The sequence below is a fragment of the Siniperca chuatsi genome, linkage group LG24 (genome assembly GCF_020085105.1).
Source record: "Siniperca chuatsi isolate FFG_IHB_CAS linkage group LG24, ASM2008510v1, whole genome shotgun sequence".
Lineage (NCBI taxonomy): Eukaryota > Metazoa > Chordata > Actinopteri > Centrarchiformes > Sinipercidae > Siniperca > Siniperca chuatsi.
This window is the reverse complement of record NC_058065.1, coordinates 2,870,483-2,897,086: the sequence shown is the minus strand read 5'-3', so window position 1 is coordinate 2,897,086 and position 26,604 is coordinate 2,870,483. Positions and strand designations below refer to the sequence as shown.

The 26,604-nt window shown below is 39.2% G+C and overlaps 1 protein-coding gene across 11 annotated transcripts; it reads right to left on the bottom strand.

The window, feature by feature from the left end:
* Positions 1-412: 412 nt before the first annotated feature.
* Positions 413-26,553, bottom strand: bin1b (bridging integrator 1b). Of its 11 annotated transcripts, none has more exons than XM_044187226.1 (17): positions 26,055-26,548; positions 13,902-13,982; positions 13,510-13,564; positions 12,740-12,834; positions 11,395-11,490; positions 11,082-11,189; positions 8,727-8,812; positions 8,325-8,400; positions 8,168-8,223; positions 8,021-8,065; positions 6,818-6,860; positions 6,250-6,399; positions 3,271-3,291; positions 2,643-2,897; positions 2,326-2,385; positions 2,071-2,172; positions 413-1,912 (listed from the first exon to the last, which is right to left on the bottom strand). In XM_044187226.1, the coding sequence occupies exons 1-17, from the start codon at positions 26,133-26,135 to the stop codon at positions 1,811-1,813; spliced, it is 1,512 nt and encodes a 503-aa protein (XP_044043161.1). In that variant the 5' UTR covers positions 26,136-26,548; the 3' UTR covers positions 413-1,810. The 11 variants fall into 11 exon arrangements, with proteins under 11 accessions (XP_044043161.1, XP_044043162.1, XP_044043165.1 ...); XM_044187227.1 differs by having other exon boundaries at positions 6,250-6,390; positions 26,055-26,547; XM_044187230.1 differs by lacking the exon at positions 8,021-8,065 and having other exon boundaries at positions 26,055-26,549.
* Between the last annotated feature and the right edge of the window lie 51 nt (positions 26,554-26,604).

Genomic DNA, 26,604 nt, shown 5'->3' with positions numbered 1-26,604 from the left:
AAATGTTCTTATTAAAAATGAAGAAACTTTACTGATGTTATGTTTGAGCCAACTATACAAAGTTAGAAATTAGAAAAAGATACTAAGTAGAGTGCACAATAGCTAATCAGGGGAATTTTACTTTTGCTTTGAAAGGGCTTGTTTGATATATGTCCAGTCTTTGATGCTCGTTCTCATGATGACAAAAAGTTCATGCTCCGTAATGCATGTCATTTCAGTATACTAAAACGTTACTGTAGCAAGAGTTAATAATTACTCTCTTTCACCCTTGAAGAAAAGATCCCCTGAAAGACTGAATGTTAATAACTGAATTTGAAAATGAGATATCCATCTGTAAGGAAAATGTCACTCTTACTCAACAGATTTGGGATAAAGTAAAAAGGTAATACACATAACACACTGACATGGCAGATGTTGTTTCATTCATCTTTAATGACACTGATTTGATCCAACAGATGGTGCATTAGTTACCACTTGAACTGATTCCTTATTCATTGATTCCACACAATGTGAAAATACTTTTTGCATGGGTTTAACTACTTTGGATTTTTGGATCATTTTGAACCAGACAAAGGTTTACATTTTAAGTGTTTTAGCCTCAGTCTCTCATTTAGCTGCTTGCATTGCAGTTATGGAGTCAGTATGCAGTCTGAACTGGATTTCTACTGGAAAAAACACTAAAGAAAATTAGTCTGCACAGTAGTGATCCAGTGTTATCCTTTATGCAGCTAAAGACTGAAGAGTCAGATAGGCCCGTCCAAGTGAGCACAGAGATCCAGAATCAAATTCATATGAAAAATGTCTCAACGTATGACATCTAAACTAGTGATAAAACGTTGTAAATAGTGGTAAGGAAAATCATCTGCTGAGTTTTATGATAAGGTTTTGCATTTCATCCATCAATGAAAAGATGATTCAAAAATCAAAATAAAACCATATGTGCATTAGAAAATTTAAGCCACACATCAAGTCATGTCCTCAAAATGGCCAATAAAATAAATGAAAAACTACTGTTCCCTTTGATAATCCTACAAGCCCAAGAAACTGTAATAGATTTTGATAATGCAAGGCAAAGCCCTGCAAACATACTGTTTATATCTGCGGTGTTCTCCAGGGCTCTAATCTAGGACACCTGCATTTTTCAGACAATCACAGCCACATTTCATCCCACCTGGTGTCACAGTGTTTTGTTGTGTTACAAAGTAAATGACAATACAATCAAATGCTTCATGCAAGGAACTGTGGAAAGTTCTCAAAACGTAATTTTTTCAAAAACCGTTGACATTACACAACATAAAATATTTTGACATTCATACAGTACATCCGTGACTTATTTATCCTTTTTAAATATTACCAGCACATTGTTTTGTGTTTCATTTGAGTTCAGCAAAAATATAAATAATTCAGGAATAAGAAATCAAAACAAAAACAAATTAATGAATTTAATTTTCGGTGTACAATTTGACTAAAACATTTGAGATGATTGTGCATCATTTACCACAAGGTAGTGAGTCGGGGCAAAACCTACTTCTTTATCATCTTTTAACTATAACATTCAGTTTGGTTTGCGTAAATGTGTTCATGAGATGAGTTTTACTAACTGGCACTGTTTTCAACTGCACAAACAAATCATTTGGTATCATAGCCATTGAGATGTACTTGTATTTCACTGCACATTTCTAATCATGTACAGATATATTTTGGTGTGTAAATAGACATTTAGTGATGATTCGAACATGTCTTTACCAGATAAGATATCTGAGGAGTTCGGGGAACAGGAGGGGGGCAGAATCTTTACGCGGCATGAACCTCAAACCTTCTGAGTAAAGTTCTCAGGGAAAACGCCTTTGGCTGAAATATCTTTTTTCTGCACCCAGTGAGACTCCTTCACGCCCATGAGCCAGCCATCGTCCTGCAGAAAGACAGAATACAAACTAAGTTTCTTCTCAGAAATCTCACCCATGTCTTTAAAAATACACCCAAATGTAAATGCAAGTGTAAATACAAAGGAGGAGACAAATTTACATGGAAAAGATGAACTGATAGTGAAAGAAAGTGTATGTCAGTGACCTGTTCATCTGGGTTGTCAAAGGCCAAAACCAGCACGACATCTCCCATCTTCAGTTCCAGCTCATCACCGTCAGTGGCAGTATAATCATGTATTGCTTTTACCTGGAGTAAAAAAACAGCCAAAATAAAGGTTTTCTTGAATATGGACCCTGTATATGAGCCCACTAAATCATCAAGTGCCTGTCATTTTTCAAAACCAGTGTATTTTAACAATGACTGCCTTTCACAAGTTAATGGCGCATAAAGTAATTTAACCTTGTAGACGAATCCTGGAGGGAGTTCACCATCTGAGCCATTGGTCACTGCACTCGCACTCTGTACCAAAAAACAAGCAGAAAAGGTCCAGGTGTATCATTAAGGAAGTCAAAGAAACAGTTAATATAGTGCAAGATGTGCAATGAAGAAAGTCTGAAGCATTAAAAAGAAAAGGAGTTCAAAGTAGAAAAAAGAAAGAGAGAGGTTTTTGTGACTTTCACCAGAATTTGAGGGATCCTTGAATTCCAGGCTTTAACCTGTGATCTTTTCAAGACCCCACTGAGGTCGCATCTGCCTCCCTATCCATCCGACCCTACCTGGGCCTCTCCATCAACGCCCCAGCCACCTTGTCCCACTTGGGCGCCATCGTCGTCCCAGTTGGGCTTGGTGTACGACTGAGCGGCACTAACTCCATCGTTGCTCCAGCTCTCTTGACCCTGAGCGGTTTCTGCATCATCCCAACTGGGCTGGGTGTAGCTCTGGGTGTTGCTTTCATCATAATCCCAGCCACCTTGGGCCTCCTCTGGGTACTGGCCGTCATCATGCTCCTGCTCTGCGGTAGCCTGTTCTTTCTACAAAAGGTCCGGGGTTGTGGAGCATTGTGGCGGGTTTGAAAGCAGAAGGAAGGGTAGGTGGAAGGATGGGAGGAAGATGTATTGGGTTGAAAGTGTACAATAAAGGTCACGACCCGGGGTTGTGCGGGGTATCATAAAGCCAAAGGAAGGAGGTTTTGATAATAAAAGATGCAGTTGGAGAGTTATTCCACCGTCAATAGTCCATAAATACAGAAAAATACAGAAGGAAAAGTAGTTGTGGTAGTTTTTCGATGAGGGCAAACTAGTAACTGCATCTATCTTCCTCTGCTTTGCTTTATAAGATCATTATAGAAAACAAAAGAGAATGGAAGCACATTTGTCCGTTAAAAACACAGGAACCCATGCTTACCCATGAGTCCCATGATGGCGCCTTCCATGGGGCAGTAAGAGACAAGACAACTAGTGAGATGAAAGTGTGCAAGAAGCCTTCATCAGTCTTTACTCAAACATTAAACATTAATGTAGCACACGTGAATTCAATGTGTTTTAAGGGAAGTCCAAATGCAATTTTTCAAAACCTGAGAATGTTTTGCAGCTTTTGCTTGAAATACAATTAAAACGATAATCAAAACTGTTGATTTTCTGTTGATGCACTAATCGATTATTCAGCTCTAATTTATTTTATTTATTTATTTTTTCTTCTTTTTTGCTGATTTATTTGACTTATTTTGTGCTTGTAATATGAACCTGGAAAGAAAGAACTAATACATTTTAAATCCAAAGAAAACTAAAACACCAAAAGCAGAACCAGCTAAATGCATTTAAAAGCTGTATAGGCAGACTGTCTGGTTGTTGCTCCTCTTTCGGGGTCCTTTTAAATAAACATTTTATCACTCACCATCAACAATAAGTCTGATCAGCTAATAAGTATCAAGCAAATCAAACATTCACATGCAACGTGAGGCTGAATGGGCATGCACGTACAAAGCCATGCAGTGAATTTGTTCAAGTTAAAATAAACAAAAACTAGGGGGTCATTTCCTGATACAACACACACACACTCAGTAAGATATTTCCTCAGCCCCAGATTACAGACACTGTGTTTACATGCAGTCTAAAAATAGCTAAATATAAAGACCTTTAAGGGCCTTTAAAAACTCAAAATGTAAATGCACTTTTGGGGACTCAAACCCCCAAATTTTAAGCCTAAAATACTGAGCATGGTTTCGTCTCAGGTAGCTACGGCCCTGCAAGAGTCTTTTGAAACGTTCTCGACCGTCTTTGGTTTTGTGAGAAGGTCAGTTCAGTCGGGATAAAATGAAATATAATTAACAAGGTTTTTTAAACTGCATGTAAATAAAGTCTTCAACCCTTCAGCTCTGACATAACTCCGCCGACCTTTGGCCTTAACAAAGCACACCCACCTCGGGAGCTGGAAATGTGATGGGCTGTAATACCTCCACATCCCAATCCAGCAGGTTCAACCCTGACCAGGGCTCACACTGCTTCACACACACACACATACATACACTCCGGTTAGGGGGGTTTACTATCTGGGGAAATGGATGCTGTTGATGTGAAGCGTCACTTTCAGCAAACGAGTTTTTAGATTTGCAAACGACTGCTCTGTAGGTACAAATAAACTCACATTTTATCTATCCTAATAGAGCTCAACTCATACTGGATTTTTGAGGCCACTACTAATTTAGATACACTACCGCTCAAAAGTTTGGAGTCGCCTGCCACAAAAGCTTGATTCGGTACAGTCAGATGGCTGAGAGGAATAGTCTATATTTTTGAAAGGTCTTTCATGCTTTTAGGTTGTAGAAAGTCTTCTTTACAAATAGATGTTATTTTGTATGAAGGGTTTGCAAAAAAGAGTAATGTTTTGTACATGGAGAACAAAACGCTGAACAATGGCTTAACCAGACTGACAACTGAAAGGGCAGAAAGAGACAAAGATACCTCTGAGCGACAGTTAAACAAGAACATAAGAAACCAGCAGTCACTGGTAAAAGAAACTGGAAGCTTAGCATTAAAATCTGTGCAGATTTAAATAGGAACAGGTTCCTGTTTCAGTGTCAAGTGCACAATAATGCCTATAACAAGCTGGAATTAACAGGCGTGTTGCTTTACCAAAGCTATTCTTAAAACTTCAGAATAGAAATAGTTGGTTAGTCTGGGGTTAGCACTGTTGGAATTGGATCACGGAGTAGCAGCAGAACATACTGTGGACTGACAAATCACAGTTTAAACCTATTCAATCTAACCACCGACGAGACTGCAGAGGGCCCAAAGAAAAACGGCTTCCCAAAATATTTAGAGCCCAATTGCACAGTTGTGGTTCAAAAACGATCTTGGGTCACTTACGCTTTTCTGGACTGGAAAACAAATTAAAAATCAAAGTATTTAGGGGACAAAATGGTTACAACAGTATTCTCCCTTGTTATGCAACATTGGGGACATCGACTAAACGGAAGTTTTAATCATTTAATTATTCTGAAACTATTTCAAATGTAAATAATACATTTGGTAAATAATTATACTGTTTTTATCTGTTAAAATAGCCATTATTGAAGCAAAGAAGAAAATACAACAGGTGACTCCAAACCTTTGTGCAGTAGTGTATATGAGGAGTGAGGACAGTTAAAATCCAATAAAGGTATTGGCTGATGTTGGTTTTTTCAACTAAACTCATAAACAAACAAGAATCCCTTAAGAGTTGTGATAAAAATATGTCTGAGGGATAAACTTTATTATCAAAGATGACAGTAAGATAAAAGTGTTTTGGGGTAACGGTTAGGGATCTGAGCGAACAAAAATGACATGGAGTTCCTCAAGGCTCCATTCTCGGGCCTCTTCTGTTTAACCTCTACATGCTCCCATTAGCTCAGATTATGGAAAACAATAAAATATCTTATCATAGTTACATTTGCATTGAACAAATTAATGATTGGATGTGTCAAAATTTCCTCTGATTTCAGTTATGGTTGTATAATTTCATGCTGTTGATTTGTTGTCTTTTCTTTCTTTTTTTCCCTTCTGCCAATCTTGGATTGGGGCACTCTAGAAAAGCAGTCAAAGTGAGGCTTTCCTGGTTACATAAAGGCTGAATTTAAAAAATGAAATATACATATATACGATATATACAGTATATATTTAATAAGCCAATATTGACCAATAAGATCAGCCGTGTCAATATATTGGTCAGGCTCTAGTTTAGCTAGTTTAATCTTACTGACTTCCTGTTTAAACCAGCATATAGTTGTCTAGAAATGTCCAGGCTGACAAAACAAAAAATCTTTTTGTCTTCTTGTATTATTGTATAGTCATGCAGAAGGATGTCTTTAAAAGTAAACAGGATTTGGGGTAGAATAATCAGTCTGACCTGCTGTGTCGTTGTGGTAGTGGGGTCTGTGTTAGCGTCAGGCACCGAGGCCTCGTCCTCGGACATGTCGACATGCTGCTGTCTCTGGTCTGGAGACGGCGTACACCGGGGCGGAGGCCGACTGGGAGGAGGACCGGGCTTCTGCACCACCAGGAGGGTTAAATCAAAACCACACAACACACGCGTGCACGCATGCAACAGAAGTGAGGAAGACAGAGACACATTAGTACACACATAATGATGGATGGTTTCGTTTTTCATTGTAGCTGTAGCAACCACGGTTTTAGACAATGTTAGACAATCAGACAAGGAGTTCCTCTGAAGCATACTGAGGTCTTTAGTCCATCATCAGTTTCTTCTTGTTCTCCTTTGATTTTATGCTGATCTCTTCTAGTTGTAGTTGGGTCCTTTGTGCAATGAAGCTGTTGTGCTAAAAGCTCCTTTTTATCCTTATTCGTCAACATCATTCTCATGTTATAAATTTATCAACAAGATATAGTTAATACATACAGTTTATACGTTCATGTGGACATGTGTTGTTTTACTGTTGTTTGGTGGTTGTTTTTACCTTTGGTGGTGAGCTGGCTGAGTCGCTGTGGTTGGCTTCCTCACTGAGAGAAAGAGAGAGACGAGAGATAGGAGAGAGAAAAATGAGTCAGGATAAAAGGGGGGTGGATGTTAGCATGAAAATAGGGACAGAGAGGGAGAAAGAAATCATGTAAGACAGGTAGTGAAGAAGAGAGACGATAAAAACAGATAAAAGAGAATGAGTGAGAGTGAATGAGAGTAAAAGAAGAAAGACAGATCTACTGGCTCAAACTCATCACACATGCAGTTCTCAGCTCCGTCCACATGAGGGCGACAAAAAGCTTTAAACAAACATCTACTGCACGAGTCATGACGACATATACAGAAAGTTATTGTCAGGTATAAACAAAACAAGAAGCAGACAGGATGTGTCACACAAGAGTTAGAGAAGCAAAACGGGTTACAGGTTCAAGGTCCCAGACCTGCAGAGCTGCGGGAACCTAGAAAGGACTTTGAAGCAGCCCTTGAGCAAGGCACTTAACTCCCACTTAGACTTCTGACAATACAATAATACTTTTCTGCTTCATACTCATGCATTTAAGAAGAACAGCAAAGCAAACTGTAATGTATACGCTGAGGAGGGGAGGTATAAGTGGAACAGAATGTGCATTATGAACCTTTGGGTGCATTTAAGGGTGGCACCCCAAAAAAGATATCCTGCACTTTGTTCCAGTAACTACATGGAGACATCCATTCAGAGTACATGACATTTCAGAGGGTTGGCATACAATAACCCTCAGTGCAATAACTATAGACTGTTTAAGATATTTTTTAGAAAATTACTTTAAAGTTATTTCTTAATTATATGACTTTATGCTCATAATATCATGACCTTTTTCTTCTTGTAATTCTTGTAACATTACAACTTTTTTACTCACTTTATTCTAAAAAGCTCTGATTTTGATATTTCCTGACAGTGACGCTGATATTCTAACATAAATAAGTCCCAGGTTGTAAAAAAGTTAAAAATGTTTCGTTGCCTATGTGAAGCACTTTTAATTGCCTCTGTGTTTGAAATGTGACTTTGACATTTTAAATGTATTTTGCATTAGCTTTATATCTGCTGCAGTAGCCTGTAGTTTAAATTCCCAATGAGATAATTTTATAGATAAAAATCAAGCAAAGCGTTGCATGCTCAGCCTGTGTGTGAGTCAAATAAGGATTAAAGTGCAGCGCGTTTTACCTCTTGGCACCATCTCCTGTCTTTGCCGCTGCAGTACCATCTTTTCTGCAGTAGGGGGCGGTGTGGGGGGCATTACTCGTCTGTTCTACACGTCGTTAAATCTTAAAAATGTTAAGCGTTTGACTGAAAGCTGTTCTGTTCACTTACCTCAGCTGCCGCTGCTCTTCCAGTTTGGTCATGATGTCGTTCAGGTTTTGGCTGAGCTGAGGAGACACACGGAGCAGATAAGGATCGCTGACTCATCAATGCATCAGCTGATCAGTTCTATTAGTTTAATCAATCACGCATGAACAGTTTGACTCACCTTGCTCATTTCCCTGTGGAACTTCTCCTGATGACCTGCGAGACCCTGGAATGTGTTAACATAGACGGCAACACGACTGCGCGCGCACACACACACACACACACACACACACACACACACACACACACACACACACACACACACACACACACAGTCTTGTGTTTCCATCACTTCAGAGGACATTACATTGACTTACATTAATTTCCTGGAGACTTACCCTAACCCTACCCTCAACTTTACCCTTAAACCAAGTCTTCACCCTGAAATGTAATGATTTACGTTATGGGGCCTTGCATTTTGTCCCCAAAAGGAAGGCGAGTCCCCACAATGTCAGTGTGTAAAACGGATATTTGGACCGAGTCGTCATTAAAGATTTTGTAGAAGAAGAAAAACGTGTCTCACTTGTCCCACAGTGTTGGAAGCTCATCTTGTAACTCCACGTTCAGCTCCTCGAAAATCTTCTGAGCTCGACCCAGGTCCTCCTCCGCCTGCACACACACACACACACACACACACACACACACACACACACACACACACACACACACACACACAATAATAATATATCTGTACTCCGTGTGTGTCTGTATTACAAATTATTCAAGAAAGACAGTTTTTCATGAGCACACGTACATGCAGACAAACACATACAGGGTTTAATAACTATTAGCATGTGAATCCTGTGAACATTCAGTCTGAAAAGTGATGAGAAGTAAATAAAAAGGATGTTTCTGTAAAGGATGTACGGGTAGCTATGACACAAAAACAATGTAAACACTAGTTTGGATCGGGGATCAAATTATAGTGAGGCTCTCTACACATGAGCAGCAGGGTGAGCGTGGAGAGAGTGAGGAGCGACGTGAAGGAGCTGCCTTGGTCGTTCGTCGGCGAAATTTGAACGCACAAACAACGAGTAATGTTGCCAGATTTGACAGCAACCCACACAAACATCATGAAAGTAGACTTTTTTTTTTGGTTTTGGAGATGGAGTTTTCTCTGCCCAACATATGCATGGATGAAATAATAAATGTTTTCTTTAAATGTGATGCTATTTTGTTGAAAACACACCCACGCAGCTTGGTCACACATATGTCTGCATCTAGACAGCAAATGCTTAACTGTGGCAACACTGAAACATACTTTTCAGTATTGGGCCATTATTAGGTTTGTCATAAAGGGGAGTGCGGATCACAGTGAAACCATCATCAAGTCATCAGTCACTGCACGACAAGCCGACCAGACTCAGCGTCCTATCTCAATCATACCTTATTCTAATTGGCAGAGAGGAGGGGTTGATTTGTTGGAATATAGCCTGTAACTTCTCATTGGATGAAACTGCCCACATGGTACAAAAAAGGAGCCCAATTTATCGTTACCTGCCCAAAAACACTTTTACGAGCCCAATCAAATCACAAGAGTAGAGACTACAGCCATGCTAGCTGCTCTGTGGGGCTGTACTCAGGCAACTTTGGGCTAAATGCTAACGTCAGCAGGCTAATATGCAGGTATAATGTTTACCATCTTAGTTAAGTTTGTTAGCATGCTAACATTTGCTAATTAGTACTAAAAACAAAGCTGAGGTTGATGGGAATGTCGTTAGTTCTGCTGGTATTTCGTCACAAACCAAAGTATTTTAATTTTGACCTGATGATGGCGCTAGATCACCAAAGTTATTACAGTTCATCCTGAGGGGGGCATGAATGTGTGAACCACACTTCACGGCAATCCATCCAATAGTTGTTGAGATATTTCAATAGAAACCACAAATGTCAACCTCATGGTGGCGCTAGAGGATCACTAAAGTCAGTAGGATTCATCTTCTTGATTCACCATGAATGTTTGTAAAAAGAATTATGGCAATCCATTTAATAGTTGTTGAGATATTTCAGTCATATTTTAGTTTCCAACATCCCTACAGCCATGCTGCTAGCGTGGCTAATAAAAAGTAGCCGACGGAAAAATCTAAATCTGGCAACAGTGGCTGTCTGTGATGTAACCTGACGGTCTAATGGATGAAAAGATAACAAGGTGTCATGCACCCAAACCCTTCTTGATCGTTTGGTTCTTACTCGTCTTCTTCTTCCCAAGAAGCAAATAATGGCAAATGCCTTCTTTTGTGTGAAACTGAATTACGAGATTTACAAACAGCCTTTCCATGATGCCACCGCTCACGCCGCTGATCATGCGTAGAGAGCCCGAGGAGGACCATGATAACAGGTTTGGGGTGAGGAGGGGGAGTCAGTGATGAACCAGAGTTTCACCTGGTTGAAGGAGAGGTTAGTCTGAGCCACCTGGTGGGCTGATATCAAACCCTGAGCCCAGCTGGGAGCCGCCATCTCCAACAGGGCTGCTGGCTAACCACACACACCATGCAAGAGAGAGGAAGAGAAGGAGGGAGGAGAGAGGGAAAGAAAAGAGAGAGGAGAAAGAGAGAAAGGAAAGACGAAGAGCAAACGAGAACAATTCAAGACAAATGCAAACATGTTAATTAGCATTTAGTAATTAAGAGGATCAGTCAGTTTTAATGAACATAGCAAGGGTTAGTTAGCTAACAAATTAAAGTGATACAGTTGTAGTAGATTTTTTGACTTAAGGTGGTATGAATTGTCCATGCAATGAGTAAATCATACCACCTTAAGTCAAAAACTCTGAACTATTCCTTTAAACTTTAGTATAAGCAGCAGAACATGCTCAAACACACGCAAACATTCATCAGCCTACATAAATGTGCACACACACACGCACGCTCGTGGTTACCTTGGCGATCTTGGCCTCGTCCTTCTTCTTTCCTTTCTGTAAGGAGGCGAAGTGATGCCTGGCGCTGTCGAAGTCCACCATCTTCCTGTCGCGCTTCGCTATGCGAGCCTGTAGAATCATTTTCACACAACAAACAGACCGTCATCCTGTCCTGGGGTCTGACATCTTGGAAACTTACAGAAGTCAGAAGAAAACTTTTGATTTTTGCCGCATAAATTAAAAAAACAACAACAAACGAGTCAAATTCCATTCAGTTTCTCGCTGTGACGAGAACATTTTCTTATCAAAATCATACAGCCGGGAACATACACACCTTAATGTCAGGAAACTGGGTCAGGTACGTGTCCATACAGGTCAGAGATTTGTCCGTGATGTTCTGGTGGTAGTCTAACCACAGAGTGTCTGTGTCCTGAAACACACACAACACATTTTACATCATAATAACATCTGGATAAAACGCGGATCTCATAGTATTTTCACGCACTTTTCTAAACTGCTGCAGATTGTTTCTTTTTATGGAAAAAAAAAACGTGTTTGACTGTTTGACAACACGAGCATTAAATATTGACATTTCTCTGAGAGCAAGCACTACTATTTTCCTTTTATTAAACGAATAAATCCGTTTTCTTCTGTTATAGCTACCAATGTGGCTGTGACGAGTCAAAGCACCTGATGACAAGAAACTAAGTGGTCTAAACCCAACCACTACTTCCTCTACTGCAGAGCTGAGCCAGTGTTTCCCACATGAAGCCAAACTGGAAACGATAACCACCAGAATAACTTCCTTCCCTCTACAGACGACAGCTGCTCGGCTCCGACCAACAACAGCCTCAGGTGGAAGTTTTTATATGTTTTACATTCCTTTGTCGATATGATCGTCAGTCTCCTCTGATGCCACCCTCAGGACACATTTAAGTTAAAAACGTTTTCTCAATTTTATCCATCCAACAATTTAGTTTTCTGGTGTGTTGTGAGCTACAGATTTTAAATGTGGACTAATCAGTCTGCGATCATTCAAATAACCCTCCCTGACCCGTGGGAAACGCTGGATGCTGTCTGCGTTTTACCTCCAAGTTATTGTCCATCTCCTTCTCTATCATCTCCTTCAGGATGGAAGGAGAGACGCATGCAGTTAAGAAAAAGAAAGAGTGTTAGCAGGTAGAGAAAGAAGGAAAAGACACAGGAGAGTGCAAGAACGAGTGACAAGAATGATGAACTTTCAGGCCAAAATGAGCTCTTTCACTGAATTATTTTGGGCTGTTTTTTTTGAAGAAAAAAGGCATTCATCACAAGAATATAAATGTCAAGCAAACAACATTTTCAGTTTCAACAGTTCAACATTCATCAGTTTCAACTGATGCATGAAAATGTTGTCATAAAACAGATTATTTAGCCTACAATAAAAACCACAATGTGTTACATGAATGCATCTAAATATGAGAAACATACAGTAGGACCTTAATTTCCTTTTTATCACATTTAAGATGCACAAATCGTTTTGTCTCAACGCCAGCTAAAGAACTCTCTCACTGTTGAAACAAACAATTCAAGGTGAAAACAGCAGAGGTGGAAGTAGAGACAGTCTCGGTAAGATGAAAAAAAGGAAAAGTAAACGGTCACCTGCTTTTGTGCATCAGTAAACAGTTTCCTGGTCTCACCTCTGCCAGTGCGTCCATCTCCTCTTTGCCAAACCAGTCAGGTTCGTACATGTCTGCCAGACAGTCCTGAAGCCGCCGCGATGCATCGTGCATCGCTGAAAAACAAACAAACACACAAATACACAGAAGAAGTCATATCTGCTTCCCTGTGGAGCCTCTTAGTGTTACAGTTAAAGAGTAACGAAACCCAGGGTGATGGTCCTGCTTGTGCTGGACTGGATACAGTAAATTAAACCACCCAACAGTAAATAAAATGAATTAAATTAGCTGAATATTAAAATGCATCTTACATGTTAGTGCATAGATAATACTAATCTAATAGAATAATGTGTAATAATGTAACAACCACAGAGCCCACTAAGTAAATTTTCTTGATAATACTTACATAAGATTTAGAAAGCAGGAGTTTTACTTGTAAGTATTTTTAAATTGTAGTATCGCTACTTTTACTTCAGTAAAAGATCTGAATACTTCCGCTGCCGCCAGGTAACAAAACCCCACAATTCCTCGAAAAATACAGAAGACTTATGCGCTGCATCAGATGAAACATCACTTTCTGCGGCAATGTTTTAATTACAGTCGACTTAATTGAGTTCCACCATAAATACTGAACAAGGTGGTGAGTTTAGCGTGAAGCTAACTAGCAGTTAGTGTTGACTTTACACTCAAACTTACGATCAGACTTGCATTCAGCTGGTGCAACAGGCTGCTGTACTTCATACATAATGTTAGATCACAGCTGGGCGTGTAAGCATCACAAACACACTCACTTTTCACTGCTGTCAGGTAGGCTTTCAGGTCCTTCTGCAGTTTGGTGCCTTCAGTCTGAGAGAGCGAACACAGCGGGTGAAGAAGATGAGAGCGTGAAACAGCAAAAAACAGCAGAGTACTAAAAACTAGAATGTCATGTGAGCTGAAATTTAGCTCATTTTCAGTGTAATTTCCTCTCTACTGTCCACTGTCTAATAAAGGCATAAAGTATATGCCTACAAGATACTTTAAAAATGACAACTGTAATGAAATACTTTAAAGCATTTTAAGATATTACAGTAACTAGATCTTTAAAACAGGCAGAAATGCCTTAATGTGTTGGCTGATGAGAAAAATTTGGGCTTTCAAGAACGACATCATGATTTTAAAAAAAGACAAAACGTTTCCTGACCATCTGCTTGTTGAAGTTGGCCACCATCTCCTCAAAGGCGGCGTCTCGGGTCTCATCTGCTTTGCCGAGCTTCTGCAAGACCTGCAGAGGAGACGACATGCGAACACAATCCACCAGAAATGAATCTATCAATATATTCATCTGTCCGTGTATGTCTCATTTCATTCACGGCGCTTTATTCAGATCTATGACTGGAGGCATGTTTCTGTCAAAGCCATGTGTCTCCCCAAAGTCTGCGGTTCACACCAGCTGTGTGTGTGTGTGTGTGTGTGTGTGTGTGTGTGAAACACTAATATCTGGTATAGAAGTGAGGCACATTCACTTAAACCTTTCAGCTCCTGTCTTGTCTTTGTTACTGGCAGCCAGGATGTGGAGGTCAAAGGTCAAAGCCTCAGTGACCTGATGACACATGTAAAGTGATTTTGAATGACGCGGTTTTATTTATCGGAGGAGGGAGGCAGAGAGGAAGAAGTGTCCTGCTTTGTAACCTGATCTCGAGGCTCCGTCTCAGCGGACATTTTGCTCACATGCCGTTTGTGTTTAATCTAATGAGCACACAGCAAACCTGCCGCTGTATAACACTCCAGCAGAGAAACGCCGTCCAGGTTGCACGTTCAGCGCTAATGCAGGAAGCAGTGTGCCCTTCATTTAGTGAGGAACATAGTCGGGTTGTGGAGGTCGTTTTGCATCCCGTCACAATACAACAATTACCTTTAACTGTAACCTCATTAAACCAGAGTTTTAGTTGCCCAATTTTACCCAGAAGTCATATGGATTCATATTCCTGCTGCATTCATGTGTGTGTTGCATTTTACTGCTGCAGATGTTTCAGGTTGAGCTCCTTTTAACTGCTTTATATACTGTTGGGTAGTTTAACCTGCAGCAATGCATCATGGTCTATAAGATGATCACGTGTTTGTAGCATCTGGTTTGTGACGATGCGTTTTCCAGCTGATCCGAGGGGGGTTAAAGAGTTTATTCAGCTTCAGAAGGAAACTCTTCATCCTTCAGCTCATCACAAACACTCACAATCACCACATCTGCAGATACGTGGTTTTCATGTACAAGCACTTCGGATTTGTAGTAAAGTACTTGAGTGAATGTGCATAAAATACAACATATCCTATTGCTGAACTACAGTTATGTACCTCCGCTGACATTCAACATTTCAAAATGAACAGGCGTTTCCCTTCACCTCAACCCGAACCCAACCAGTCGCCTCTCCCACGCCAAACCAGAAACACGAGTCTCGTTCTGTCTCCGCCAACACACTTAAAGTTTACCTGCTGCTGATAGAGATTCAATATCACACCCACCGCCTCACCTGCACTGTCACACCTGCATGCCAGCCATGATAAAAGTGCAATTTGTGCAACAAAACCAACCGTAGAGTCAAAGAGGTGTCAGTCCAACTCCGTACAGGAGCACACAGCTTCCTGAGAAGACGTCTCATCGGGGGACATCATTAAGTCACCTGTGATTTTTCCGTGAAAACAGTCCTGTTTTCAGCTCGACGCTTATTATTAGTTAATAATTTCAGAGAGAAAGGAACAAAAAGTGAAATCACACCACAAACAAGCAGACGGTTTCCATATGAAGCAGTGATAACAAAACTAATGATGAAGATTTAGAAAAAGATATTTTCAGCACGACACTACAATTAGATTTTTTTTTAAATGTTTCTTTCTTGTTTTACTTAATTTTCTACATTTTTTATTTTATTAGTTTTTTGATTATTTATTTTCTTTGATGATTTCTTTTCTTCCTCTTTTCTTTTATTATATATTTTTTTATTATTTTATTGATTTTTATATTTAATACTTTTTATTTTAATGTTTTTTATTTACATTTTTAAATCAGATAAAAAAAAATATTAAGTTCATTTTAATATTAGAATTTTCTTATTTTATTTCAATTTTTCTGCTCTGATCATTTCCTCTGTTGCATAATAAAAATGTGCTTCCATTCAACATAAAAACAGCATAAATTTCATGTTAAATTTCTTATGACGCATATGATACTTTACCTTTATTAATCACTATATCTGTATACACGTTATCTGTTCACTGAGCAGATTAATGTCAGTTGACCGGTGTTGAAGGAGGGATTAGAGAAAGAAGAGAAATCAAGATGCTCGTTTGGTTGTTGTGAGTCGGACAAGGTCACCGGCTAATCTGATGTGACTGCGAGCACATGGACGAGCCTCCACCACCACCACCACCACCACCTGCCACTCTAATCTTGTGACGGATACACAAACCTCGATCAACACGACGACGGGGACTTCCCCACTGCTGCAACACACACCTGCTCACCGAGCGTCCGCACGCTCACAGCCAGTTTTTATCAACCAGACTCTGTTTAGAGCTCTCACAGGAAACACAGCAGGTTAAAGGCCTTCGTCCCAAACCCTGCTGAAGTAAAGGTGCACAAGTGTTAGCAGCTAAATGCACTTAAAGAATTAAAAGTACTGGTTCTGCAGTAAAATGGCAGCTAGTTTAGTCCGGTGGTTCCCAACCTTGGGGTCGGACCCCTCCAAAGGGTCACCTGATAGATCTGAGGGGTCGTGAGATAATTAATGGGAGGAAAGAAGAAGAAACAAAGTTCATGCTGATTTTTTGGACTTCATGCTGAATTTTTGCTTTTTTAATGAAATATTAGATCATTTTACCTCTTACAAACATTTAAATGAAACCATGGGAGAAGTGTAGAGGGGAAAGCTGGTTTAATCTTTAACGATGTGTTATATTCGATTACCTTATCATATTTGTTAGTAAACAAAGCTGTCAGATAAATGTAATAGAGTCAAAAAATCTACATTTTCCTCTGAAATGCAGTGGACTAAAAGTAAAAAGTGGCATATAATGGAAATAAAGGACAAGTACTTCAAACCTGTACTTGAGTAAATGTACTTCTTACTTTAAATCCACCGCAAAGTGTCCAAAAAGTGAGATGTGGAGTTTTGCCAGTGCAAAGACAGATAACGCAACACAAAGCTGTCTCCAGGTGTTTTCTGTAGATAATCTATAGATATATAAAGTGACCAGATATAATTAACTGAATGCCACCTTTTTTTAAGTAAACAAAAATACACATTTCTTGCATTAAAACGTACTATAGTTGTTTACGCAGAGTACGATAAATTAACTTTGTTTACATCATATATACACACTGAGGGGATTCTCGGTGTCTCCTAAAATGTTCATTTTTGTCCAAAAGGAAAATTAAAAGGAACATTTTTCTCCACAAACGTCGTCTCGCTCTCTTCATTAAACTGCTGCTTGTAAAATAATACTTCAACATTTTGGTAAATACACTTATTGGCTTTGTTCCTGAGAGGGAGGTTTTCTCATGGAGTCAGGATGAGGTTAGCCTAGCTTAGCATAAAGACTGGAAACAGGGGAAAACATCTTTATAACTATCTTTCTATACTATGTTATGTTATAAATATAAATATATATATATACTACATATTTAAAGAGGTGTTACATAAACATGTGTATAACATACTAAAATGTATATATAGTTTTCATATTATATTTATATGAGTTTTCACGTATTAATGACTATATTCATTATGCATACATACTTCCTACTTTGGTCTGGATTATTAGAAAACTGTACTATTGGTTTTGCACATACATTACATGTATGCACACTGTATAAAGCTTTCTTACTTTGATTTCTTCGCTACCTGTATATATATTACTTACTTATATTCCGTCGCTGTTTGTCAGATCTGGCTTTTCTTTTATGTGTTTCAGCTGTGAATCACTTTGTTAAAGTTTGCAACATAAATAAAGTTTTATTATTTATTGAGTTCAGGTAGAAAATTCAAAGCCTTTGCTGAAGTTCAGCTCATTTAATCTGTAGTATCTATTTAAATCCGGACCTATATTTGGACGACACAACTGGTGTATCGTTCACAGCCCTCAGTGTCTGTCGGTTCATTGTGCACCAGGCAAACGTTTCACGGTGCATTCAGGTGATTCCTGTAAAGTCTGGAAAGATCACTTGACACTGCTGCAGTCACCTGTGTGTTCATGTGTGGAAGGAAAATGTCACTTATACTGTAAACTCATGTATAATGGAACATACTTCAGTTTACCCCTGTAATTATGTGTGTGTGTGTGTGTGTGTGTGTGTAACTGCCGTCCGCCACGTTGGTGTTCAATTTCAACCCCTAAAAATACACCCGGAGCACCCACACAGGGCAGTTTGTGGGGTATTAAGAGTGATGAAGAGGAGGGCTATAGATAGATATACACCCCCCCCCCACACACACACACACACACACACACACACTTCTGAGCTCTGCCCAGAGCAGTGAAGCATGCTGGGAGTCCTGGGAGGGAGGGACAGGTGTGCTGGCCAAGCGGAGAAACTTCGAGGTTTCATAACTTTGGATTCAAATTACTAATCGTAAAATACAGCGGTGGAATGTAACAAAGTACATTTACTCAAGTACTGTACTTAAGTACAAATTTGAGGTACTTGTACTTTACGTGAGTATTTTCAGAGGGAAGTATTGTTCTCTTTACGTCACTAAATTCATCTGACATTTTAGATTTTGGCACACAAAACATACAAAGTTATAAATTATGTTTTAGATGTTTTATTATAAATTAAACTACTCAAACAGTTTATACAAGTACAGCTGAAAACATTAGTCGATTAATCAATTAGTCGATTGAGAGAAAATTAATTGGCAACTATTTTTGTTGCTATTGTTTAAGTCATTTTTCATGTAAAAACATTTCATGTTTACAGCTTCACAAATGTGAAGATTTGCTGATTTTCCTTTTAATTATTTTAATAATTTTGAGGTTTGGACAAAACAGTAATAATAATCTAATGGTATAATATATAATAGTATAACAGGGGACATTTTACTGCTTTGAGTACTTTTACTTTTAATACTTTAGGTACATTTTCCTGATTATACTTTCATACTTTTACTTAAGTAAACACAATGCAGGACTTTTACTTGTACCAGAGTGTTTTACAGTGTGTAATAGTCCTTTACTGAAGTAACGGATCTGAATTCTTCCTCCAACAATGATTAAAACTATTTTAATCATCGACATAGTAATCCTTAACAAGACGGGACCACAGGAGCAGGAAACATGCAGTTTTATTTTGTAGTATTATTGGTGCATGTTGCCGAAAACATTTGCAGTTAATCAAATTACTACAAGCAGTGAACACGGGGGCCTTTGGGGCCCCTGAGAGTCTGGGGCTCATACTTTTTAACATGCATTTTATTTTATTTTATTATGATTGTTTTTACATTTGTATAATTTATTCATTCAAGTTTCTTTTTTGGGCTTTATATGCTTTATTGCTCCATGAGCTGTTATCAGTCATAATGTTTATTGATCTTTGATTGATAAAGTGGTTTTAAAAACAGAGGCTTAATGGAGGACGAACATAGAAACAGGTTCGCAGGTCTTTGTGCTCCTATTACCCTGATGCAGGTATTAGAAGACATACTAGACTGTACTAGAAGCTGCAATGAATCGGGGGCTTATGAGACTTTGTCAAAACCAAAGAATGAGCACAACAAAAGTTTGGAGATTCAGCGTTTTAACTTAATAACAAATATTTTGTTGCTGCGTTAAAGTATTTTTAAGGAGAATTTTAAAGTTTAGGGGGAAAAGTGTTCACTAAGTGGCTCAAAGAAGGTGAGGTAAGGTGGTCTGATGGGTTTTTGGGGAGTCGAGGGGGGTGGAAACCTTTGGGTGCTGAGGGGGGGGGGCGTCAGTGTCATGGGGTCTTGCCTCTTTGGCTCCCAGCACCACTCCGGGTCTCCAGCTGCTCTCTAAAGGGCACCATCTCACCACCTCCCTCCTCCGTCACCGCACTCATCCGGATTCCACTGAGGGGAATTTCCCCAGCATGCTCTGCGGCACAGCTGACCGGTTCACGAGCGGGTGACATTACATCACTATGACAACCACGGTGGCACCGGGAGAGGCTCAGGATGATTCAGGTCTGAATCAAATTATTACTTCCAGTGAAATCAAAGAAGTAATGAAATGAAACATGGCCGCTCGCTCCTGTAAATATTTTCACATCAACGTGTTTCAGCATCATCCGCTTGAATCCTCTTACGAAACTGACACAAACATTTGAACGTCTCATTTAAAGGATTTAAGGCGTCAGTATGCTTCAAACTTTTCTCAAGCTCTCTCTTTTTTTTTTGTTCTTTACACAACTATTCAACAACCGAGTGCAACGCCGCGAATGTCTTCGAGGAGAGAGAGAAATGTTCGATTCATCGCCTCTCGTCTTTATGACGACGGGTTTTTGCCGCGACTCGAATGCAGCCATTCGGAGCAGATAAAAGCGCGTTTGCCTTTTCGACGCGGTCGTCCGAAACTGCTTCCAAACTGTGCCGTTTCAAGCATACTCCAGCCTTTACACTGAATCTGAATCTGTCTTTTAAAGTCTGCAGAGCAACATGTTTTAATTACATCACAAACTGTTGCATAGAATAAACACCAGACTGATGATTTCATGCTATTTTTAGAGCCCAACGCGTAGTGAAGCAGCCCCGCTGGTTGTTGCTGTTAGGTTTTATATTGAAGCTCTGAGACGTCTGTCTTCACACTTTTCTAACCAACTTCAACGTGACCAAACAAAGTTGGTCCTGCTTGTCTCAGGTACAGTGTCCTCACGTCTCTGATATAAAACACAACCGTTGTAATCTTTAAAAACACTTTGCTGTCAAAGCATTAGCTCCACCAACAAAGTAACAGGAAGGCTACAAGTGCGTACTGCTGAGTTTTCCATCTCTCACATAACGACTTCTGTGTTCACAGAAGGTGAAAGTCTATCTAAGGCCACTCTTTGGGGAAAGAATCTGAGATTTTGATTTGTTTCGAGTTATAATATTTTGAAAAAAAGTTGTGATGTTGCGAGCGGTCATTTTGAGAGTTATGTATAAATAATGAGATGAAGTTGTAATTTTACAAAAAAAGTTAAGAAGTCATTTTCTTCCAGGATTTCTGGGTTTTTCTGTTTAAATTTTAAAACGTTTTTTTAACCGCTTCCTCACTGGAGAGCAGGAATGTAAAAATATAAAGTGAGTGAGTGTAGAGTTGGATGAGGTGAGGGGCGGAGGGTGGAGGGTGGAGGGTGGAGGGCGGCGTGCCAGCAGACAGACAGCTGAAGCCGACGCTCCCCTCCTCCACCTTCAGAGGGAAGATGATACCCTGACCTTCCTCTTTACTCCCAGCAACTCCAGCTGAAGGGCTCAGTATCGCCTGAAAGTCTGTCACACCGGCTGCCAAATTCTGCTTTTGTGTTGCATTTGAAGAGTTAAATTCGTACTTTTCTACATTCTGCAGGTCGATTTCCTCAAGATAAAGATCCATGAAAGAGAAGAAACCTTGAATTATCTGTATGCGATTCCTGGATTTCAAGGCTTTGAGATACTTTTCGCTGCTGTTTAATGTGGGCCACAGCCAAGATTTTAGAAATATTAAGATCATGAGTCCACGTTCCTCCAGCAGATCCCCACCCACCTACGAAATGTTTGACCATCGATCAACCAAACTCCAACCAAACAAGAGAGTATTTTAAAAATACTAAATTCTCTTCATTTTAAATGTAATATATTTATGTTCTTTTGCCTAAAAACAGTCAAACTGGATCTACAAAATCTGAAAATCAGCCTTTACAAGACAATAGGTGAAATACGTGTGTAATCACAGAACATAAACTCCTCTTTATGTCATTATAAACCACCCAAATTCCCATTAAAAACAATAAAATGACCTACAGGCCTGCTTTTAATGCCTTTAAAATTACAACAAAAATCATTACAGAGCCAACAGGAAGCATTTTTCACGATGAAGCTATTTATTCGGGCTAAATACTTTGTTTAATGACATAAAAACATATTGATTTTGTAAATATGGAGTTGTAGAAATACATAAACATGTTATTTGAGAGAAGCTAGAAGTACTTATAACGGATGTTTTTGTGCATGTTCTTTGTATTACCGGCATGTTAGATTTTTGAATGTTTGATAAATAGCAGTGTCATGTAATCCCATGTATGTTACAGCTAAAACTGTAAACGCAGGACTGTGCATGAAACAATTAAAATGCCTCGATAGCCTCGAGCTTCCCTCTAGATTCAACAGTAACCTGCTCCTAAATAAACTCTCACATTAAGGCCGAAGGAACGTGGCACATGGATGCTATTTCATTCAGCACTGAGCTACAGCTGCTATTTAAAGTTCATTCAAGCGCTGCTGACATGATCGATCGCGCTCGACGGGTCGAAACAGCAGCAGGAAGAAACTCCAACAAAGTGGAAACTCTTTAAACTTTATGCTTTTAAACAGTTCAGCATGTGAGGCGTTCAGGTGGATATTAATCTCATGTATGCGCGTTAGTTACAGACTTGGAGTCCGGCTGTGGTTAGCTTAGCTTAGCATAAAGACTGGAAGCAGGGGGGAAACAGTTAGCCTGGCTCTGCCAAAAAATACACAACACCTCTAAAGATCACTGATTAACATGTTGTATCTTGTTTGTTAACTCGGTGCACAAAGCTTTCCGGAGCCAGGCTAGCTGTTTCCTGTCTTTATGCTAAAATGCTAATCACTTCCTGGCTTGTGACTTTAGGGGGAGTTACATGCTGTAACTATTTCTTGTAGGACAGGTAAGGATGGTAAACTATAATTAAGGTTAGCCAACAAAACACTTGTATGAGATTATGGAAAGATCATTGTTATGGTTGATAAAAAAACTCCATTCTCCTGCATGAAAGCCAGACGTGCTACATAGTGGTGGAAAACAACAAGTACATTTACTCAAGAACTGTACTTAAGTACAATTTTGACATACTTTTACTTTCCATTTTCTGTCACTTTATACTTCTACTCCACTATATTTCAGAGGGAAATATTGTACTTTTTACTTCACTACATTTATTTAATAACTTAAGTTACTTTGCAGATTCAGATTAATAATACAAAACATGATCAATAAAAACATTATTATGTATTACTGAAGGTTAAGATAAGACTATAAAGTCTTATATAAAGTAATTCAAATTAGTCTCACATTTACCAGCTGCAACATTAAAGTGATGAACACATTAATCTATCATTAATTATAACACAATGATGTAATATACGTTACTCTATAATAAGGCCATTTCGCATCATGGGTACTTTTACATTTTGGTACTTTAAAGTACATTTACAGGAGGATTATGGAGCCTGCATACAGCAGATCAGCAGGCAACTGCTTTACTTTGCATTCGCTAAATAAATAAAACAATACATTTTGATGTTAATAATTTTGTACTTTTATTTAAGTAAGATTTTAAATGCACAGATTAAACAAACCAGACGCATCATGTTAATTAGTGAGCGTTAGAGGTGCTTTGGACAGAGCCACGCTAGCTGTTTCCCCCTGCTTCCACTCTTTATGCTAAGCTAAGCTAATCACCTCCTGACTCCTAGCTCTGTCTGTACTCAACACACAGACATGAGAGTGATATCAAACTTCTCATGCAACTCTTGGAAAGAAAGCGAATAACCATATTTCCCAATAATGCTGCACCTTTAACTAAACCTCATGGGGATTTCTAACGGTTTTAGGAAACTTTAAGAACTAAATTAGAGACAAAAATGACCTTAAAAGGAGGAGACTGTGGATCTGAACTTTTGAAATATGTGCAGCTGCCACGAGGAATGAGCAGATACTCATCAGAGGAGTGTTGAGGAAGGACGGGTTAGAGTTACAAGCGTCTATCGACAGCTATGAGCCTTTTTTGGGGGTTAAACTGGAAACAGAGACAGCAGAAAGACCAACTTGGACGCATAAAGACAAAGAAAGCGTGAACAATAAGCTATTTAAATATGGAATATGTCTGTCTGACTGACTGACAGCACTCCTGGTGTTTTACTGAGGTGATTAGAGGGTAAAACCTCAGCAGGCTTAAGCAACAAGAGTGATTAGGACAGACAATAATAACTCAGAGACAGAGAGCTGAACACAGACTGTTCATCAGGTTTCATTCTGTCACTTTTAGAGTCTACTATTCAATCCAAATCCTAATTTAAACCCTGCAGTTACTGGTTAGTTTGCAAATAAACGTTTGACTTTAAATGTGACAAAACACTGTCAGGTAACACATCTTGTATTTCAGCTCACTGACGCGCGCTGTTTTCGTCATTTTGCAACGAGTTTTAGAGAATTTTTATCATTCTTTCTTCTTTCGTTCGGTACTTTTTCCTTTTCTCTACTTCCTTTCGCTCTTTCCGTCCTTCCTTAACTGATCTAAAAGCATAAAAATCCCCCAAACAGCCAAGTGTCCACCCAACAGCCTTTTACTTTAGATACCTGGGTGCTTTTTACTACATGTACTTATTTACTATTACTTTTTTTTGAAACTTTGAATGCAAGATCTGTTCTTGAAATTGTGTATTTTGATGAGCTTCTTCTTCTCGCTGTACTGTTGTAGTAGCATAAGGAGTAGAAAAAGCAGTAAAGAAGAGTATTTAGAGTAGCTTCGCTGCTAAACTAACTAGCTAAACTCTTCTCTTCTGCACTTCAGAGCTTTTACTTTGAAAACCCAATTCTGCTGCTTATTCACTGAAAGCACTTTTACTTGAAACGGACTATTTGAATGAATTTAAGGACTTCTTCTTCTTGTAATATTATTGTACTAGTAAAGCAGGACCATGAATGCATCATCATACCTGATTTTAATACTATAATGTGTCAGTGCTCCATGTGATAATACAAACTACTTCCATTGTTCCCCTCTAGTGGAAAGTCTCAGCCCTGCAGCTCGTTGAGGGTTCAGCTTCTTGCTCAAGAACACTTCGGCAGTGATCAAACGTGCACACACTATGAAACAAGAACCCCTTAAAATACCCCTTAAAACACACACACACCTTAATTTAGATCAATGTGTTTTGAATGGTAGCAAAAGATTCCTTAATTTGAAAAGTTAAATCACCATGAAACCACCTTAATTTGAAAAACCCTTAATTTAGTAGAATTTTCAAATGCCCTAATTATCAATTTAAGGTGTTATTTCATCATTAACCCTTAATATTTATCAAATACTATGAAAAGCACAGCTAACTTTGTACATTTAAATGATCTTAATTTTTCAATTAAGGTGCAAATTCAGCGGTGTGATTGTTGCTTTGGGTTTAATTTACAGATTGCAGTTTTAATGGGTTTTCTGTGTGGATTAAAGGAGGTTTAAGGGATAGAAACCCCTTAAATATACCAAATTGTGTTGCAGCCAGTTCTGCTTTTCACCTTGATTGAAATATAAAGGACCCTTTAAGTGAATGGATGGGGTTCAGGCTATTTGGTAACTTAAAAACCTTTTAACTGTGCAGAAAGCCCATTAAAAGTACCTTAATTGATATTTAAGGGTAAATTGAACGGGTTTTAAGGTGAAACTTTAGGGATTTGGTTTCATAGTGACAGTTGGACACTTAAGAGGCACATGACTTTTCCCTTAATTTACAGATTCGTTCAAAATTATTATTTTAATGTGGGTTTTTTTTACAGGTTTTCTGCCCAGTTTTAAGGGTTTTGCTTAGATTAAAGAGCAAATTCGGGGTGCCTTTGAAACTTGTTCAATGTTACAGGTTGACCCCAGTTCTGAGGTTCATTTAAATCTAAAACCTCTTAAAACTGTTCAGAATACTCATTAATATATTACAGTCGATTGATTGAGAAACTATAGTTTTTTAAGGTTTAAGTTGATAGATGGCTTCAATGCTATTGAGATTTCACCCCTTAAAAACCCTTAAACCGTGCACAGAACCCAATATAAATACCGTAATATGTTATACAGCCTACTTACATTATTATATGGTGCAAATTCAGCGGTGGTTTTGTTAAATGTCACAGGGTTGACCCCAAATTTGGGTTCAGGTAAAGGTTCATTTAACCCCTTAAAAAACCCCTTAAACCTATCATAGTACCCTGATATACAGCAATCCGCGGATTAATACATTGAATATTCCCTCATTGGGTCATTATCAGTGCGTAAATCAACAGTATTTGCAGGTAGAAAGTTGAGGGTTAGGTTTCACAGTGACAGGAGGACACAGTGTCCTGCTGCCACGCGAGCCTGGTCCGATCAGCTGAGAGGAAAGTTTACCTTCTCCTGCGCTCTGGTGAGCCTCTTCTGGACGTTGATGGCCAGTTTCCCGGCGGTGACCCCTTTCCCTGTCTCGGCCATGTCGCGCGGTGTGCAGGTGCTCCCCGGCGGTGTCAGGACCAGCGAAGAAGAAGAAGAGAGACAGTCGCTGAAGGAGCCCCTTCACTGGAAAACCGACGGTGCGTAAAACCCCTCCGGAGGGCGACTTGGCTCGCGGCGCGTAACTCTAATCCCGGTGACAGCTTCTTAAAGGCGCAATGCGTAATTTAATCCGGTTTATGTGTGACAAAACCAAAAAACAACAAAAAGCAGGTGGAGTTTGGAAGACAGAGCAGAGGGACAGATTCAGATATCGTCCTGTTCTCGGCTCTTACTGTTAATTGATGGAGACTTGAGCTCGATATGGAGAGATATTAGGTTTCCCTCTCAGTCATCCTCTTAAAGGCGCAGCAGGTTGTTGTTATTATTAGCCGACATCTGTTGCGTACATGCAACTGGTGTGTTTCTGTCTTTACACACGGCCTTATTTATGCGCACAGAGCGGCTTCCA